The 17511-nt window shown below is 49.4% G+C and overlaps 1 protein-coding gene across 1 annotated transcript in view; it reads left to right on the forward strand.

Annotated features, from left to right (window-relative positions):
* Positions 1–7515, forward strand: part of GLP2R (glucagon like peptide 2 receptor) — a 34017-nt gene extending 26502 nt beyond the window's left edge. The window contains exons 11-13 of the mRNA XM_064151790.1: positions 114–252; positions 4248–4289; positions 5911–7515. Of these exons, the coding sequence (XP_064007860.1) occupies positions 114–252; positions 4248–4289; positions 5911–6249 (520 nt within the window). The 3' untranslated portion in view covers positions 6250–7515. The remainder of the gene's footprint in view (positions 1–113; positions 253–4247; positions 4290–5910) is intronic.
* Positions 7516–17511: the final 9996 nt, after the last annotated feature.

Below are 17511 nucleotides of genomic sequence, written 5' to 3' on the forward strand. Positions count from 1 at the left end.
AATATTTCCAGAGCAATTGATTTGTAACTGCTTCATTGTTGTTGTTATTATTGTTATTTTTGCACCAAGGATATTACCAAAAAAACCCTCTCACCAAATGTTCTCTTTTTAAGATTGGCAAGATCTACACTTGTGCTGATCCCACTGCTGGGGATCCATGAGTTTGTATTTACCTTCATCACTGATGAGCAGGTGGAAGGACTCTCAAGACATATAAGGCTTTTCATTCAGCTGACAATGAGCTCATTTCATGTAAGTACTGCTTTGCAGGAGCTTTGTTTAGGGGTCATAAATCCCTATCTATGTATATGTATGGTGGTCACCTATAGATCACATGGTCACAGAACCTTAGAGGTTGGAAGGGACCTCCAAAGATCACCGAGTCCAACTCTCTGCCAAAGCAGGATCATCCAGGATAGTCCACACAGAAATGCATCCAGGTGGGTTTGGAAAGTCCCCTGCACTGCACACCCACCCCTCAGATATTTATTTACTTTGAGCAGATCTCCTCTCAGCCTTCTCTCCAGACTAAACATCCCCAGAACTCTCAGTCTCTCTCCACAAGGAAGATGCTCAAGTCCCCCAGTCATCCTTGTGTCTCTTCACTAGACTCTCCCCAGCAGGTCCCTGTCTCTCTTGAATTGGGGAGCCCAAAACTGGACTCAGTATTCCAGGTGTGGTTTCACCAGGGCAGAGTAGAGGGGAAGAAAAACCTCCCTGGTCCTGCTGGCTACACTTTCCTTGATGCAGCCCAGGATGCCATTGGCTCTCTTGGCCCAAGGGCACGTTGCTGGCCTGTGCAGAATTTGCTGCCCACCAGCACTCCAAGGTCTTTCTCTATGGAGCTGCTCTGCAACAGGGCAGCCCCAACCTGTACTGGTGCCTGTTGTTATCCCTTCCTAGTATAGATATCACAGTAAAATGGAACCAGGGGCTGGAACATCTCTGCTGTGAGGACAGGCTAAGGGAACTGGGATCGTTCAGCCTAGAGAAGAGAAGACTCCAGGGGAACCTTATAGCTGCCTTCCAATACCTGAAGGAACCCACAGGAAGGCTGAAGAGGGACTTTTTACAGGAGTGCCCACTGGCAGGACAAGAGGAAATGGATTTTAATTGAAGGGGAGTAGGTTTTGATTGGGTCTTAGGAAGAAATTCTTCACTACGAGGGTGTCCAGAGAGGTTGTGGGTGCCTCCTCCCTGGAGACGTTCAAGGCCAGGTTCTATGGGGCTTTGAGCAACCTGGGCTAGTCAAGAGGCAGCCCTGCCTATGGTGGGGAGGTTGGATTAGATGATCTCTAAGGTCTCTTCCAGCCTAGGCCATTCTGTGAATCTGTGGAGGTTCTGCTCCAACCTGCAATGTCTCTAGAGACACTATTACAATGACAAGACAAAATCTTCCCAGCTGGCATGTTCCAGATGCAGCAGGTCCCAATGACCAAAGAAGGAGTCTGACATCTGTTCAAAATGTGTACTTCACAGAAGTCAGTTCCTAGAAAACACTGGTGGCTTTTTTTTTGTAACAAGATTTTCAAGTGATCTGTTGACTTTGCAGTCACAGTGAGGACAGAATTGCTTCTGGAGTCATCTTTTTCAGGGCACAGGACGCATCCAGCATACTCCCCACACACACCACAATGACCTCATTGTTTTGCCACTGTATAAACAAAACACTATCAACTACTGCTGTGTATGAGGAGACACAAGGATCAGCCTCAAGTTAGTCTGGGTCAGCTCATGACCACAGAAGGACTGTAAGGCAATCCTTGCCATTTAGGACTTCTTCCAAAAGATGGTTCCACCTGTTCCAGGGAAGTGTCCAGCAGGGCTTGAATAGCACCAACAAAGTTGTGTTAGCCAGCAATCAAAGACACAAAATGAACTGGAGGAATGAGCATGGAAGAGAATCTGAATGTTTGGCTTAGTGGAGACAGCAGCTGGGTGGGTGCCACTGTGGCCTCCTATGTGTACACTCACAAAGAGTCCAGTACTGATGGACCAATCCCTGGGGCTAAGACAAAAATTGCCAAAGCACTCACTTGAAGGGAACAGAGAGATGGATGGAGCAGCATCTGAAAGTGGAAGAGAGACTTTGCATCTATAAAGTCAGCAGAGTGTTTTAAAGATGTTTATGTGCTTGGGTTTCCTTCAGTCTCCTTCAGCAGCATGTAAGTAGGCAGAAACTTGGTGTAGGAAAGGTGTGAGTGTAGCTCTGCCAGGTCTGCACCCTCACACCTTGGCTGCAAGCAGGAAGACGTGAAGGAGCCACATTCGCTTGGATGTGGTGTTTGGGGATACAGCTTAAGGGTGAACTTGGCAGAGTAGGGGTAACGGTTTGGCTTGCTGATCTTGGGGGGATTTTCCAGCCAGAATGTTTGATTCTGTGATTCTGGGACACACTTTTGCCTTGTTTCACAGCCTGAGGCATGAAGCTATCAAAGCATATTGCACTCCACCCACACTTCATGGGGATCCTTGTTTTTAACCTGTATGCATGAAGCAGCTCTCTGGCGTTACGGACACACCAGCGGCTTTGACACTCTTATTGAGGCTGTAATTACACTAAAGCCTGAGGCTGGCAAAGGGGAGTTCACACAGAGCCACCATCCTATGGAGGCCTGCTGACAGGGTGTTGAAGTACATGTTCTTCAGTTAGGCATGTCCTTATTTGGCCAGGTTGCAGTGACTAGATGCTATTTTAAGAAAGACAGAATGATTTTAAGTGAAGATTTTATTTACTGGCTTGTAGAAAGCAACCAGATAGAGGAGATAACTTACTCATCCCTGCTGGAAAATGTAAACATCATTCCTTTCAGAGCAACATGCACACACTTGGCTGCATGGCATGCTTTAGAGGCAAAACTTTTTGTACCCAAAGACCTCGACAGTGTTGCAGATTCTCTTGATAGGTACAGCTTTATTTGTGAAGGGATCAGCAAACCAAAATACCCCAAAGCCCAAACACATAAACTGTGCACAGTTACATTTGTTTAGGCTGTAGATCCTCTCATCCTTAAGAGGCAGATGAACTGTTTTGTTCAAAAGAAAACAAAACATAGAATGATAGAATGGTTCTGGTTGGAAGGGACCTCAAAGCTCATCCAGTTCCAACCCCCTGCCACAGGCAAGGACACCTCCCACTAGAACAGGTTGCTCAAAGCCTCATCCAATCTGGCCTTGAACATCTCCAGGGAGGGAGCAGCCACAACCTTCCTGGGCAACCTGTGCCAGTGTCTCACCACCCTCACTGCAAAGAACTTCTTCCTAACATCCAGTTTCAATCTCCCCTCTGCCAGTTCAAACCCATTCTTCCTCATCCTGTCATTACAAGATCTTGTCAATAGTTGTCAGTAGTCCCTCCCCAGCCTTCCTGCAACCTCCTTCAGATACTGGAAGGCCACTCCAAGGTCTCCTCAAAGCCTTCTCCTCTCCAAGCAGCACAGCCCCAGCTCCCTCTGGCTCTCCTCATAACAGAGCCGTTCCATTCCCTTTGGCATCTTTGTGGCTCTGCACTGGACTCTCAAGTGGTTCTATGTCCCTCTTGAACTGGGTGGCCCATACCTGGACACAGTACTCCACACGCAGCCTCAGCAGGGCAGAGTATAGGGGCAGGAGAACCTCTCTCAACCTACTAAGCATAGTCCTAATCCACCCCAGAATGACATTGCCCCTCCTGGCCAGCAGAGCACATTGCTGGCTCATGGTCAATCTCCCCTCCACTAGGACCCCCGAATCCTTTTCCCCTTCCAACAACTCAGCCCCAGACTTATACTGATCCCCGGGACAATGATACTGGAACAATATAATTCATTTTCAACAAGCACCCAAATGAGGTCCCTTTCAGTAGCCTCATTCAAAAATTCAAACAAGCTCCTGGATAATATGAGACCCTCCCCAAGCATTTTTGTTTTACCATATTGAGAAATAGCAGCAGGCCCAGTGGAGCAGCAGTGGTTTGGAGAATAAAAAATGCGAGGTGGTGATGAAATTAATCTAACATGGGAGATCAAAGTGGGGGGCACAGTCTCTGTTCCTCAGCATTCACTCTGAACGTGCCTTGCTAGGGTGCTGTGTGAGGACAAGTCAACGAGTGCTTCAATAATGAAGAAATACAGACCAAAGTTTCCTTTCTGAGCATTAAGAAGCCCTGTTTATGCTCACAGCTCTGACACTGATGGCATATTCAAACTAAAAATTCAGAGATTTCCTGTGCACTCTAACTTTTTCTTCTTTCTGTCTCTCTCTTGCAGGGTTTTTTTGTAGCAGTTTTGTATTGCTTTGCTAATGGAGAGGTAAGAGACAACGCAGTGAGGAGAATGTTTGGCTGATTAGTAAAGTATATTAATGACACCAAGAAGGCTGAAGACAGTGGATGCTTCTCCTTAGACAGATGACACCAAGAAGGCTGCACATGATGGACAGTTCTACTTATTCAAGGGCCTGAGGGCATTCCCTTGAATTATAATTCTATAGTTATATGGTATAGTTGTTTTGTCCAAGACCTCTCGGGGGTTTGGGGTTCAGATGCAAAGTACTTCCATTGAAGCTTGAGTGGATACAGTCCTGTAAGTATGGACACCTTGGGCTGGCTGAAATACCAGTAGCAGCTTATGGTCAGCCACCTAAACCCCTCTCCTTTAATCATTTGGTGTCTACGAAATGCCTGTGTACTGCCTGCCTCCATCTCTTCCATGTTCTCTTCACAGGTAGTATTTAGGTCTTCAGTGTGAATGAGTCTCATTCACTCAACCTCTCCTCACAGGGCAAGCACTACAGCTCTGACCTCTGTTGATAAGTTCCAGCTTATCAGCATAGAACTCATACTGGGGGACCAAAATTAGATGCAACATTCAGAGGTCTAACTGGCTCAGCTTCTGTGTCCCCATCACTGCCACAGATGCCTTGGCCTTATCACACCTGACTTGCTGCAAGCTGCTTTAGGGAATGATGCTGTGTAGGCTCTGGAATGAACCTCACTTCATTTCAAATGGTTTGTAAGTTGAAGCTCACTGCCTGTACTTCTCTTAACGTTTGATTTGAGTGCAGACCTCCACTGCTGCAAATCACAAATGCCTACCCAGCATCAGTTGCATTTATGAGCCTGGCATAGCCAACTGGCACAGCACATACCACACTGACACAGGTACTTCAATCTGGACATCATCTTAAAGGCAGTGGTGAAACAAGATGGGTTTGATACAAAAGCTAGATCTTAAGTTCCTGGTGGTTAACAAGGAGACCTGGAGCAAATTTGGAACTATCTAATCAAAAGTTGTGGCACTTGTCTGCAGCCCAGGAGCTTAACACCTGCAAAGGCTGCAGACCTGCTAGCATCTAGCATATGTCATTACAAGTTGATCTTTTGGCCTTCTTTCCAGTTCAGCTGAGCTGTCAGCCAAAGCTGCTGGTTAGACAAGGACAAGGCTGCTCTCCCTCTGCAGCACTGGCTCAGGGGCTGCAGGCAGCAAGACGCTCAGTGCTGCGGGTTGAAGGCAGACTGCCAGCTAAAGAGCTCTAACACAGCAAAGCAGATGTCCAAGAACAACGCCCTGGCAAAGCTGCATGGTTCTCATTTCCACAATTCCTGGGCTTTCCTCCTCACTTCATGAGGCTATAAACATGGAAGTCCTTGAGCTCTCTCCCACACAGGCGTTAGGATCACTGTGACAGCAGAGATGCAGGGGCTGGGAGAAGCTTTCCTAAGTTAGAGTGAAGAGGAAGGCTTCTTAAGACCGATGGAGCAATTAAGTCTGTTTCTGTCCTACAGGGATCTCACCAGGTACACGGTGCACTCCAAAAGGGCACAAAGCTCAGCACCTCCACAGCTCCTCTCATGCTACAAGTAGCACTCGGGTTAGTGGAAGGTGTGGGGCACTACTTCGCCGTGGACAGGCTGTTTTCTTCTTCCCTCAGGTGAAAGCAGAGCTCCAGAAGCAGTGGTCCCGCTTCCTGCTAGCAGATCCCTTTGGCTGTAGATTCTGCTTTCTTGGGGAGAACATAAAATACCTGCGGACATGCTCCCAGAGAGGCAAGAAGCAGCAGCTGGGCAGCAGGCGCCGCCTGTGCCCGGAGGCGAGGGAGCCCTGGGGCGCGCAGCTGCAGCAGCTGCGAGCGAAGCCGGGGCCAGGGCTCAGCGCAGACGCAGGCTGCGCCCTCCCGTCCCGCCCGCGGGCCAGCCTGTCGGACAGCAGCGAAGGAGAAGTCACCACCGGAGAGACTACTGAGGAAGTCTTTGAAGAGAGTGAGATTTAAAAAGCTCCTGCCAGCAGCCGGAGGACTTTGAAGGATGTCCCCCGCCAGGCTGTTGGGAGCTCTGGGCTGTGCGATGCGCGGAGGACATTGCCAGTGTCCCGCTTGTCCCAGTTTCCTTCACCTGAGAAAAACACTGACCTGGGTGTCGCTAACCTGTGTGGCTGGGGTGGAAGAGGTGTGCGGGATCGGAAAACGCTTTGAGCTGATCAGCCTGGAAGGTGGCTGAGGCTGAGGGAGGTGTACGCAAAGGGACAGCATGTGCTGAATACACCCCGGGGACACACACTGCGTCCCAGCAGCATCACCCATGCTTGAGAGCCATTACTAACATCATCTGGCGGGGGGAGGTGGGCTGGAAGATCTCCAGAGGTCCCTTCCAACCCCCAACGTCCTGTGACCCTGTGAACTACTCATGTAACAGAGATTTTCTCTTTGATAGGTGTGTCTTACAAATGAGAGATGTGTGCAGAGGGCTCTGCTCTGCACAGACTGAAATCCTCCCCAGCTCAGAAAAGACTTTCAAGCTTAAGAAAAAACCCCAAGCAAACAACAAAACAAAATACAAAGAAAGAAACAAAACCCCCAAGCTTGGGAAGAAACAAACTTCTGCTTGGATTTTTAGGTATCTCCACTTAAACTTTGGTGCTGGAAATGTCGTTATGAAAGGAAAGACCAAAAGGTTTTCTTCTGCCAGCTGCCAGCTGTTTTCACATTGCTTTTGTCTGCTTATTTTTATTTTCATTGTTGTTGTGACACAAGCCACGCATTTTGTTGCATCTCCAGATTTGCCTCACCTGTGGCCCAAATGACAAAACAGATCAGTGGGCAGCGCTGCCATCTTCTTCCCAGAGCATCCAAAATGGATAGTGGCATGGGATTGTCACAGCACCCTAAAAACATTGTGAAACCCCCTTTCCAGCACTGAACAAAAGCCATTGTCACTGGCACATTCGGGGACCAATGAAGTTCACTGATATTCCATGATCCCCTTTCCAAGCTTGTGAGCATGAGCCTGTTAACAGACAGACAGGAAAAGAGAAAGGCATCAGATTTAGTTGATTAGACAATGGAGTCATAGGTTGGACTTGATGGTCTCTAAGGGCTTTTGCAGCCTGATTGATTCTGTGAGTAGTAGGCAATGCTTCTCTACAATGTGTCTGCATGCCCCAGGCACACACAGGTGTAACTACCTGCCCTGCAGCTATTCACAGCACTTAGGTTTTTTTCCCGTGCTTTCATGGCAAGTGCAGAATCACAGAATCACAGAACCTTGGAGATTGGAAGGGACCTCCAGAGGTCATCAAATCCAGCCCCCTGCCAAAGCAGGAGCTCCTAGGGTAGTTCTCACAGGAATGCATCCAGACAGGTTTTGAAAGTCTCTAGAGAAGAAGACTTCAAAACCTATCTGAGAGCCCTGCTCCAGGGCTCAGTCACCCTCACTGTAAAGAGGTTTCTTCTTATGTTGAGGTGAAACCTTCTCTGTTCCAGTTTGTAGCTGTTGCTGCTGAGCACCAAAAAGAGATTGGCTCCAGACACTTGTCACCTAGCCCCTCAGATGATCAGATCTCCTCTCAGCTTTTTCTTCTACGGCTCTCAATCTCTCCTCTATTTTAACCTTCCCTGCCAAGCACATGGGGTCAAGAGAGCTTTCCCATTGGAGGTAGCTGGTGACTACTCTGACCTGCATGAGTAAGGTTGAAGCAGGCTCGATAATGAGCCATGAGAGGTGCTCTAAATTTCGACGGTGTACTTCATAAAGCACAACCTTGCAGGCACAATGGCTCCTTCTATGGCCACAGATGTCAACTATATGCTAATTATTAATGTGTACTTCCATTCTTTGTTTAAACATATTGCTTCTGCATGCCAGGGTCTGTGCCTCAAGGGCTCAAGCACTCCAGTCTGGAGAGCTCTCTGTCAGTTCTGCCTTGGAATCAATAGTAGTGATTTGTATTTTTTAAACCATGGAATAAATCCAGTAAGTCAAGAGAGATGTGCCTGTCCTGCTGGGTTTGACATGCTCACTTCCCAGGGCACCAAATACAAGCAATGTAAGTCAAGCATGTTCCACCTCACTGAGCAAAACCCAGGCGTCTGGGGAGGCTGAATGTGTAGGAGGCACTCTGGTGCTAATGTTCTCTTTTGTTCCAGTGCAAGCATGAATTAATGTAATAACCACTTATTTTTTTTCCTGTTTCTTTTAAAGGTAGAAAAGTCAACTAATAAAATAAACAAAGTGTTCTGTGGCAACTTCTCCTCCTTCTTCTTAAATTACGGGCATGCTGCCTCTAGGGTGTTGAGGCTTGGATGGAAGGAGATCTGTCTTGTCCACTGAGCAAAGTGTGCCTTGGCAGCAGTATCCCTACACATCCAGCCTGGAGCACAGGAGATGGACAAGGTGATGACCCTCTGGGTCTCTTTAGATGTCACACACACCTGGGCCTCATTTTAGAAATGGTGGAAGTGAGGTCCTACCAGCAGGCATGTAGCAATCTTCAGCAGCCCAGGGGAGGTGTGGGGTCTCCTTCTCTGAAGATATTCAAGATACCCCTGCATGTGTTCCTGTGTGATTCTGATGTGGCAGGGGGGGATGGACCAGATGATCTTTTGAGGTCCCTTCCAGCCCCTACATTCTGTGATTCTATGCATGCCCCAGCTTTGTAAGGCCTGCCCTTCCTTTGGACATTCTTTCCTTCCTTTGCCTCAGGAATTTTCTTGCCTTTCCCCATCATTTCAGCTACCAGTAAGAGAAAAAATGATCTGTAAAACTCCCCTTGATGTTAGCACTTTTGGAGGCTTTTATTCAAGAAGATTTTACTGCCACAATCTCCTTCAGTTTTCATGGCAACCATGCTTCTGGTTTTCTTTTTTTTTCAGCCTGCTGCTCCAAAGCTCAGAAGCTATCTGCTGTGCTAAATGTCACCTTGTGTGGAAGCAGTCACTTCCAGAGCCACACAGAACTACAGTGAGAAGCAGCTGCTAGTAAATGACATTGCAATTAACTCCAGGAAATCAGCTAGGGGTTGCCACATAACCAAGCCTCAAAGGCTGAGGGCTCAGCTTCATGTTCATCATACTGTAATGACGATTTGCTCCCACCACAGCCAAATTCTTGCTGCCCTTCCTTTTTTCCACTCAAGCTGTTTCTTTGCCTTCTTTGGTCCCAGCTCTGATTTCAAGCCCAGCAGCATCTCTGCAGACACTCTTGAGCATCAGTGCTGGGCTCTGCCAGAGGCTGCTCTCCTCCATATGTGTGTGTGCAAGGGCTCTGCCAGAGGCTGCTCTCCTCCATATGTGTGTGTGCAAGTCCTCCTGGGCTAACTTAAAGTCCTGTCAGCCCAGCATGCCAACATCCTCTTTGATTTTACCACGTTCCACACGAGTCACAGCATCACAGCATCACAGAATTAACCAAGTTGGAAAAGACCTCTGAGATCATTGAGTCCAACCTATTACCCAACACCTTCTAATCAACTAAATCATGGCACCAAGTGCTACATGCAGTTTCTTTCTAAACACTTTCAGGGGTGGTGACTTCACCACCTCCCTGGGCAGCCCATTCCAGTGCCAATCACTCTTGCTGTGAATAACTTCTTCATAACATCCAGCCTGACCCTGTTCTGAAACAGTTTGAGAATCTGTGCCCTTGTTCTGTCACTGGTTGCCTGGGGAAGAGACCAGTACTGTGTGCAGTTCTGGAGCCCCCAGCATGAGAAAGACATAGAACTGTTGGAGCAAGTCCAGAGTAGGCCACAAAGATGTTCAGAGGGCTGCAGCAGCTCTGTTTTGAGGACAGGCTACAAGAGCTGGGACTCAGTAGAGGTTGTGCCTGCTTTAAAATGTATTTAGAAGACACAGATTTCAGTGTTGCTGGTTTAGCTAACAGCATCTGTAAGCACTGAAGAAGAAGCTCTATGTAAGACATTCAAAACAGTTTCCTTAATAGCTGTTAGAATCACAGCATGGCTTAGGTTGGAAGGGACCTCAAAGCCCTTCCAGTTCCAACCCCCAGCCACAGGCAGGGAAACCTCCCACTTGAACAGGTCACTCAAGGCTGGCCTTGAACACCTCCAGGGAGGTTGTGGATCACAGAATGTCATCAAAGATCCACAACATCTCTGGGCAACCTGTGCCAGTGTCTCACCACCCTCACTGGAAAGAACTTCCTAACACCCAGTTTAAATATTGCCTCTGTCAGTTTAAACCCATTACTCCTTGTCCTGCCAAGACCTTGTCAACAGTCCCTCCCCAGCCCTCCTGTAGCCCCCTTCAGATACTGGAAGGCCACTACAAGGTCTTCTCGAAGCCTGCTGAAGTTCTTATTAACTCTGAGGCAAGGAATTGAAGAGTGCACTACCTGAAGGGAGGTTGTAGTCAGGTGGGATTGGTCTCTTCTGTCAGGCAAACAGCAACAGAACAAGGGGACACAGGCTCAAGTTGTGCCAGGGAAGGTCCAGGCTGGATGTTAGGAGGAAGTTGTTGCCAAAGAGAGTGGTTGGCATTGGAATGGGCTGCCCAGGGAGGTGGTGGAGTTGCCATCCTTGGACGTGCTCAGAAAAAGCCTGGATAAGGCATTTAGTGCCATGGTCTGGTTGATTGGACAGGGCTGGGTGCTAAGTGGGACTGAATGATCTTGGAGGTCTCTTCCAACCTGGTAGATTCTATGATTCTATGACTGTCAGGAGAAAAGGCACCACAAGTACATGTGATGAGTCATGAAAAACAGCTACTTAGCATGCCCTCATCCTCAGTGGGCCTGCATCTGGACTACCTTCTGTAGCTCTGTTCATCTCACACAGAGAGGACAGAGTAGAACTAGACCAGCCACACAGATGGAGGATTTTGGGATCAGAACTGCTCATCCCAAACAACAAATGAGGAACACCAGAGAGAGCTGCTAAGTCAGGGACTGAGTACAGAAAGCAAGCAAGAGCTAAGAGAGTAAGCCAGCCTGGCGAGGTGCAGATAGTTAGAGCTGCCTCCTACCAGACATCACTGCTGTGCAGCTGCTTGCTGCAAAGCACTGCAGGAAGTCTGAATGTCCCAAAATCACTGAAGGAAAACAGAATCTGACAAGTGCTGCTTAAACACAGCAATGCTGGAGAGGAGGAGGAAGAGAGTCCAGGCAGGGATCCTCAGGGCTCACAGCCTAACCTAGGGACAAAACCCAATGAGTGGCAATGTATGAAGGCATTACAGCAACTAAAGAAGCTCTTTGGCATGCAACTGCAACAGTTTGCAGGCATTGGCGTGCTGACAGGAACCAACATGAAAGGCTCCAGAGAACTGCAAGCAGTGCTAAGAGTGTCCTGACTTGACTACCACTTTTCCACATTAACCACAGCACTCTCCAGAGACCTTTCTACCTCCAAAACAGACCTGCCAGAAAGTGACAGGGCAGTAAGACAAGCTTCTGAAGCCTGCCAGCAGAGAGTCTGGATTGGCAGCATGTTGGAGAAGTCAGCATCAAGCAGCTGAGAACAAGAGGACACAGTTTCAAGCTGTGCCAGGGCAGGTTCAGGCTGGACATCAGGAATAAATTCCTCAGGAGAAGAGTGCTTGGCATTGGAATGGGCTGCCTGGGGAGGTGGCTCCCCATCCCTGGAGGTGTTTAAGAGGAGGCTGGATGAGGCACTTAGTGCCATGGTTTAGTTAATTAGGAGGGTTAGGTGATAGGTTGGACTCGACGATCCTAGAGGTCTTTTCCAACCTGGTTGATGCTGTGATGCTGTGAGATGCAAAGAGAGTTCTCCTCTCTTTGAGTAAACAAGCAGAGACAAACCACACAATCCCAAAGCCTTTGCTAAGTCTACCAAACCCACCAGGAAAATAATTAAACCCAAAAATGCTCTCTGTGTAAATAAAAGGCCTGCAACTGTGTAAGTGAGGCTGCAGCTCCTGGAGACTTTGGTTTTTCTGCTTTCTAAAACAGGAAGTCAAAATAAAAGCAGAGCAAAATGTTCTCCTCCTCAGCCTGCAGGGCCCTGTGGAAAAAAAAAGCAAAGCAGTGCAAAGGGAGCAAGCAGCATCCAGCAGCGGGGCTGGACTGTTTGTCCCAGCAATAACTGCTCTGGGACATGTTTGTAATGTTTTTCTCTCGTGTGTATAAGGCCTGAGGCAGTAATTTACACAAGCAGGATTCGCTGGGCAGGAAAGGCGGCGTTAGGATTTCTGTGGTTTGAGCCGAGCTGGGAGATCCTGTCTGCTGCGATGCAGGCGTTTCTGGGTGAGGTTGGTGCCATGCAAACAGTATTCCTGGGGCTGTTTTTTCATCTGGAGCATCAGTTCCAAAATGGCATTCTGAGTGACGAAGCCGTGCGAGAGGCACGGGAGCTGGCAGCTGGGCAGCAGAGCAGGGAAGATGACAAGCACTCTTGGCCCTCGGAAGGAAACCTCTGACAGACAGCAAAAAGGCCTTCTTCAAGGGCATCAGTAGGAAAAGGAAGCCTAAGGGACAATGTGGGCCTGCTGCTGAGGTGGTGCCCTGGCAACAAGCTGTGGGAGCTGCGTTGCCACAGAAGTTGGTCTCACACGGATGCTTTCTCTGCTCCCCTGTCTTTCTACCCAAGCAGCTGTGACAGGTTGCTCCTGGAACAGCACTTTGCAGCTCAGACACTGTGCCAGCTGAAGGGAGTTGCAGCCACCTTCACAGCTGAGCCTGCAGACACAGAGGTGCAGCAGCAGTCACCTGGAATGTTGGTGGCACTCCCTGTGATCTGACCACTGCAGTGCCATGTGCAGGTGCACCAGCTGGGCAGAATCACAGCATGGTAGGGGTTGGAAGGGACCTCCAGAGATCACTTACTTCAACCACCCGGGCAGGGCAGGATCACTCAGGACAGGTCACACAGGAACACTACTCTGACCTGGTGAGCCACATCTGGAGTACTATGTCCATTTCTGGGCCCCCAGTGTATGAAGGACATAGAACTGCTTGAGAGAGTCCAGCACCCAGCTACAAAGATGCTGAAGGGAATGGAACATCTCTGTTAGGAGGAGAGCCTGAGGGAGCTGGGGCTGTGCAGCTGGGAGAGGAGACTGAGAGGTGACCTCATCAGTGTTTATAAAGGTGAGTGGCAGGAGGCTGGAGCCAGGCTCTGCTGGGTGATGCCCAGTGACAGGACAAGGGGCAATGGTGGAAGCTGAGGCCTAGGAAGTTCCATGGAAACATGAGGAGGATTTTTTCCCCTGTGAGGGTGACAGAACCCTGGAGCAGGCTGCGCAGGGGAGTTGTGGAGCCTCCCTCTCTGGAGATATTCAAGACCTGCCTGGATGTGTTCCTGTGTGATCTGGTGCAGGAGATCCTGCTCTGGGAGAGGAGTTGGACTGGATGAGCTTTGCAGGTCTCTTCCATCCCCTGACATTCTGTGATTCTGTGAGTTTTGAAAGTCTCCAGAGAAGGAGACTCCACACCTCTCTGGGCAGCCTGTTCCAAAGCTCTGGCACCCTCATGTTGGAAAAGTTTTCCATTATCTTCCCAAGGCACCTCCTCTGCTCCAGTTTGCACCCATTGCCCCTTGTGCTGCCCTTGGCCACCTCTGAGCAGAGCCTGGCAGCGTCCTCCTGACACTGCCTGGCACATCTTTAGCACAGCACTGAGGGCAGCCCTCAGGCTCCTCTGCTGCAAGCTCCCAGCTCCCTCAGCCTGGCCTCACAGGAGATGCTCCACTGCCTGCAGCAGCTTTGTGGCTTTGCACTGGACTCCTTCAAGCAGTTCCCTGAGGTCCCTCTTGACCTAAGGCGCCCAGAACTGGACTCAATACTCTAGATGCAGCCTCAGTAGGGCAGAGTAGAGGGGTAGGAAGACCTCTCTAGACCTACTAACCACAGCCTTCTAACACTCCCCAGGATGCCCTTGGCTTCTTGGCCACAAAGGTACATTGCTAGCTCATGGGCATTGTCCCCATCAGGACCCCCAGGCCCCTTTCTACTACATTGCTCTCCAACAGGTCAGTGCTCAACCTATCCCAGCAAAGTTTTCAGGTCAGGGTTGAGCAGTAATGCTTGCAGTAAGGTAAGCAGCGTGGCTGCAGCTGTGATGTCCTCTGCTGGCCATAAATCAAAGAAAAAGATGCAGTTAGAAGTACATCACATGGCAGATCATGGAACACTGCCCTTCATCTCCTCCAGGCTGGGATGCACTGAAATGCTGCAGACTGCCGCTGAGCAAGAACGAGTCAATCACAGCAGCAAAGGCAGGCCGAGGGGGTGGCTTGCTGTGGTTTGCCGTGGCTTGCTTTGCTGCTGGCTCTGGGCCTGAACAGCGTCTGCCACCAGTGCTGGTGGCAGTGCCCTGCAGTTTGCGCTGACAGCTGCAGCTCTGCAGGGACATCCTGGTCTGAAAAGGGAGGCGCAGCACTGACATCTGCTGTTAAAGCAGGGGGAGAGGCACTCCCGAGGCTGCCTTGGGAGATGCAGCAATGGCCCTGACATGCAGAAAGGTGAAAGGGCACTGCTGGGGGCTTCTCCTCTGCCAGCGAGCTGAGGACAGAAAAACACGTGGGAAAGGTAAGCCTGGCACAGCTTAAAAACAAACATCTACGAGCAGAGTTATTGCGGGCTTGCAGAGCCATTCGCAGTGCAGCTCTTAGCAGATACTTTTATTGTGATAAAATCCTGATTGCTTCTTTGTGACTGAGCTTTTACCTATGCTTTTCTCAAGCACCTGCTGTGTTTCTTGTCTGGAAGCAGAACAGAGCTGGAGCCTCTCTACAGCACCCTGCAGAGAGGCTGGAGTGAGGAGGGGGCAGCCTCTGCTCCTTGGTGGCAAATGACAGGAGCAGAGGAAATGGTTCCAAGCTGCAACAGGGTAGGCTCAGGCTGGATCTCAAGAAATATTTCTGCACTGAAAGAGTTCTCAAACCTCAGCAGGGCAATTGTGGTGTCATCAACCCTGCAGGTGCTTAAGCAGTGTGTGGACCTGGTGCTTAGGGACATGGTTTGGTGTTTATTTACCCTTGAGTGCTGGGTCAAGGGTTGGGCTGGATCACCTTTAAGGTCTCTTCCGAGCAGACAGAGTCTGTATTTCTGCAACTCACTGTTGCATAAGTAACAAATCAACGTGTAGATTTCTGCCTACAAAGTACAAGTACGAGCTGTTTTGCTGAACTGGATGTTTCCAAATGTGGCTGCTGTTTCACTTGTTGCTTCTACACAAGGATTCATATAAAATCAATCTAATACAAACTAGCCATTCAGGGTATTTTTTCCTTGATAACCCCAAGCTTGATCAGCAAAACATCATCATTCAAAGCTCAACTAAGAAACCTCTCAAAACCTGCCATCCTGGGGCAAACATCCAAAAAGTGAGGGGACAGGCTGGGCTCTGTGCACGGTGCCTTACTCCATGCTGTGTGAGATTGCTGCGCTGGGATGCCACAGGCTGAGTCATTCCCACTCACATTTTGTCACTGGACACAACTTGTTCAGCAAGATGTTAAATGAAGTGATCTGCAAGTGTGAGAGGCTTCTCCTGGACCCCTGATACCTCCGTTCCGTCTCTCTGCACCAGACAAGCTGCTGCTTGCTGCCACATGCTTGAGTGTGCCACCAGCTGGGTGGCATTGCCTGTGCCGCAAAGGCAGTGTCCTCCAGAGCCTTCCTCAAGGACTTGTTTCCCAAACTGTGAAACCACAAGAAATTCTCCACCCTCAGGGCACCTCTTTTTGTGACTAGGTTGTGCTTTTCAGCTTTATTTTGCTGGAGTTTGCTGGCGACATTGCCTGCCTTTATGGTGGGGAAAACTCTACCTGTGGTTCTTCTATGAGGAGAGACTGAGGGAGCTGGGAGCTCTTCAGTCTGGAGAGGAGGAGGCCCTGAGGTATCACAGTATCACACAGTATCATCAGGGTTGGAAGAGACCTCACAGATCATCAAGTCCAACCCTTTACCACAGAGCTCAAGGCTAGACCATGGCACCAAGTGCCACGTCCAATCCTGCCTTGAACAGCTCCAGGGACGGTGACTCCACCACCTCCCCGGGCAGCCCATTCCAGTGTCCAGTGACTCTCTCAGTGAAGAACTTTCTCCTCACCTCCAGCCTAAATCTCCCCTGGTGCAGCCTGAGGCTGTGTCCTCTCGTTCTGGTGCTGGCCACCTGAGAGAAGAGAGCAACCTCCTCCCGGCCACAACCACCCCTCAGGTAGCTGTAGACAGCAATAAGGTCACCCCTGAGCCTCCTCTTCTCCAGGCTAACCAATCCCAGCTCCCTCAGCCTCTCCTCGTAGGGCTGTGCTCAAGGCCTCTCCCCAGCCTCGTTGCCCTTCTCTGGACACACTCAAGCATCTCAGTGTCCTTCCTAAACTGGGGGGCCCAGAACTGAACACAGTACTCAAGGTGTGGTCTAACCAGTGCAGAGTACAGGGGCAGAATGACCTCCCTGCTCCTGCTGACCACACCATTCCTGATGCAGGCCAGGATGCCACTGGCTCTCTTGGCCACCTGGTCACCTTATTGTGGCCTTTTAGTACCTTAAGGGGGCTACAAGAAAGCTGGAGAGGGACTTTTTAGGATGTCAGGTAGCGATAGGACTGGAGGGAATGGAACAAAGCTAGAAATGGGTAGATTCAGACTGGGTGTTAGGAAGTTGTTCTTTAGCATGAGGGGAATGAGTTTGCTCAGGAAGGTGGTGGAAGACTCATCCCTGGAGGTATTTAAGGCCAGGCTGGATGAGGCTCTGGATAGCCTGATCTAGTGTGAGATGTCCCTGCCCACAGCAGGAGGGTTGGAACTGGATGATCCTTCTGGTACCTTCCAGCCCTGAGTGATTCTATGATTCTCTTTCTTCGGGTCTGAACCTTCTCCAGCTGTGTATTATTACTTTCCCCACTGTGAAAAATATCTCCCAACCAAATACCCAGAGGCTGGCAATAAATTATCACATTTTGTGTATAGTTTGGGGTGGGATTTTTGTGGATCAATAAATATTTATATTTTAATAATTCCTGTTTCAGCCTGGAGAAGGCTTCAGAGAGACCTCACAGCCGCCTTGCAGTACCTGAAGGGGGCTACAAGAAGGCTGCAGAGGGACTGTCTCCAAAGGCCTGCAGCGATAGGACAAAGGGCATTGGTTTGAAACTAGACCAGAGCAGACTTAGATTAGATGTTAGAAACAAGTTTTGCACCACGAGGGTGCTGGAACACTGCAACAGGTTGCCCCAGGGAGGTGGTTGAGGCTCCATCCCTGGAGATACTCAAGGTGAGGCTGGATAGGGCTTTGGGCAGCCTGAACTAATTAAGTATATTCCTGCTGAGTGCAGAGAG

This window comes from Pogoniulus pusillus, chromosome 11 (assembly GCF_015220805.1).
Source record: "Pogoniulus pusillus isolate bPogPus1 chromosome 11, bPogPus1.pri, whole genome shotgun sequence".
NCBI classification, from domain to species: Eukaryota; Metazoa; Chordata; class Aves; order Piciformes; family Lybiidae; genus Pogoniulus; species Pogoniulus pusillus.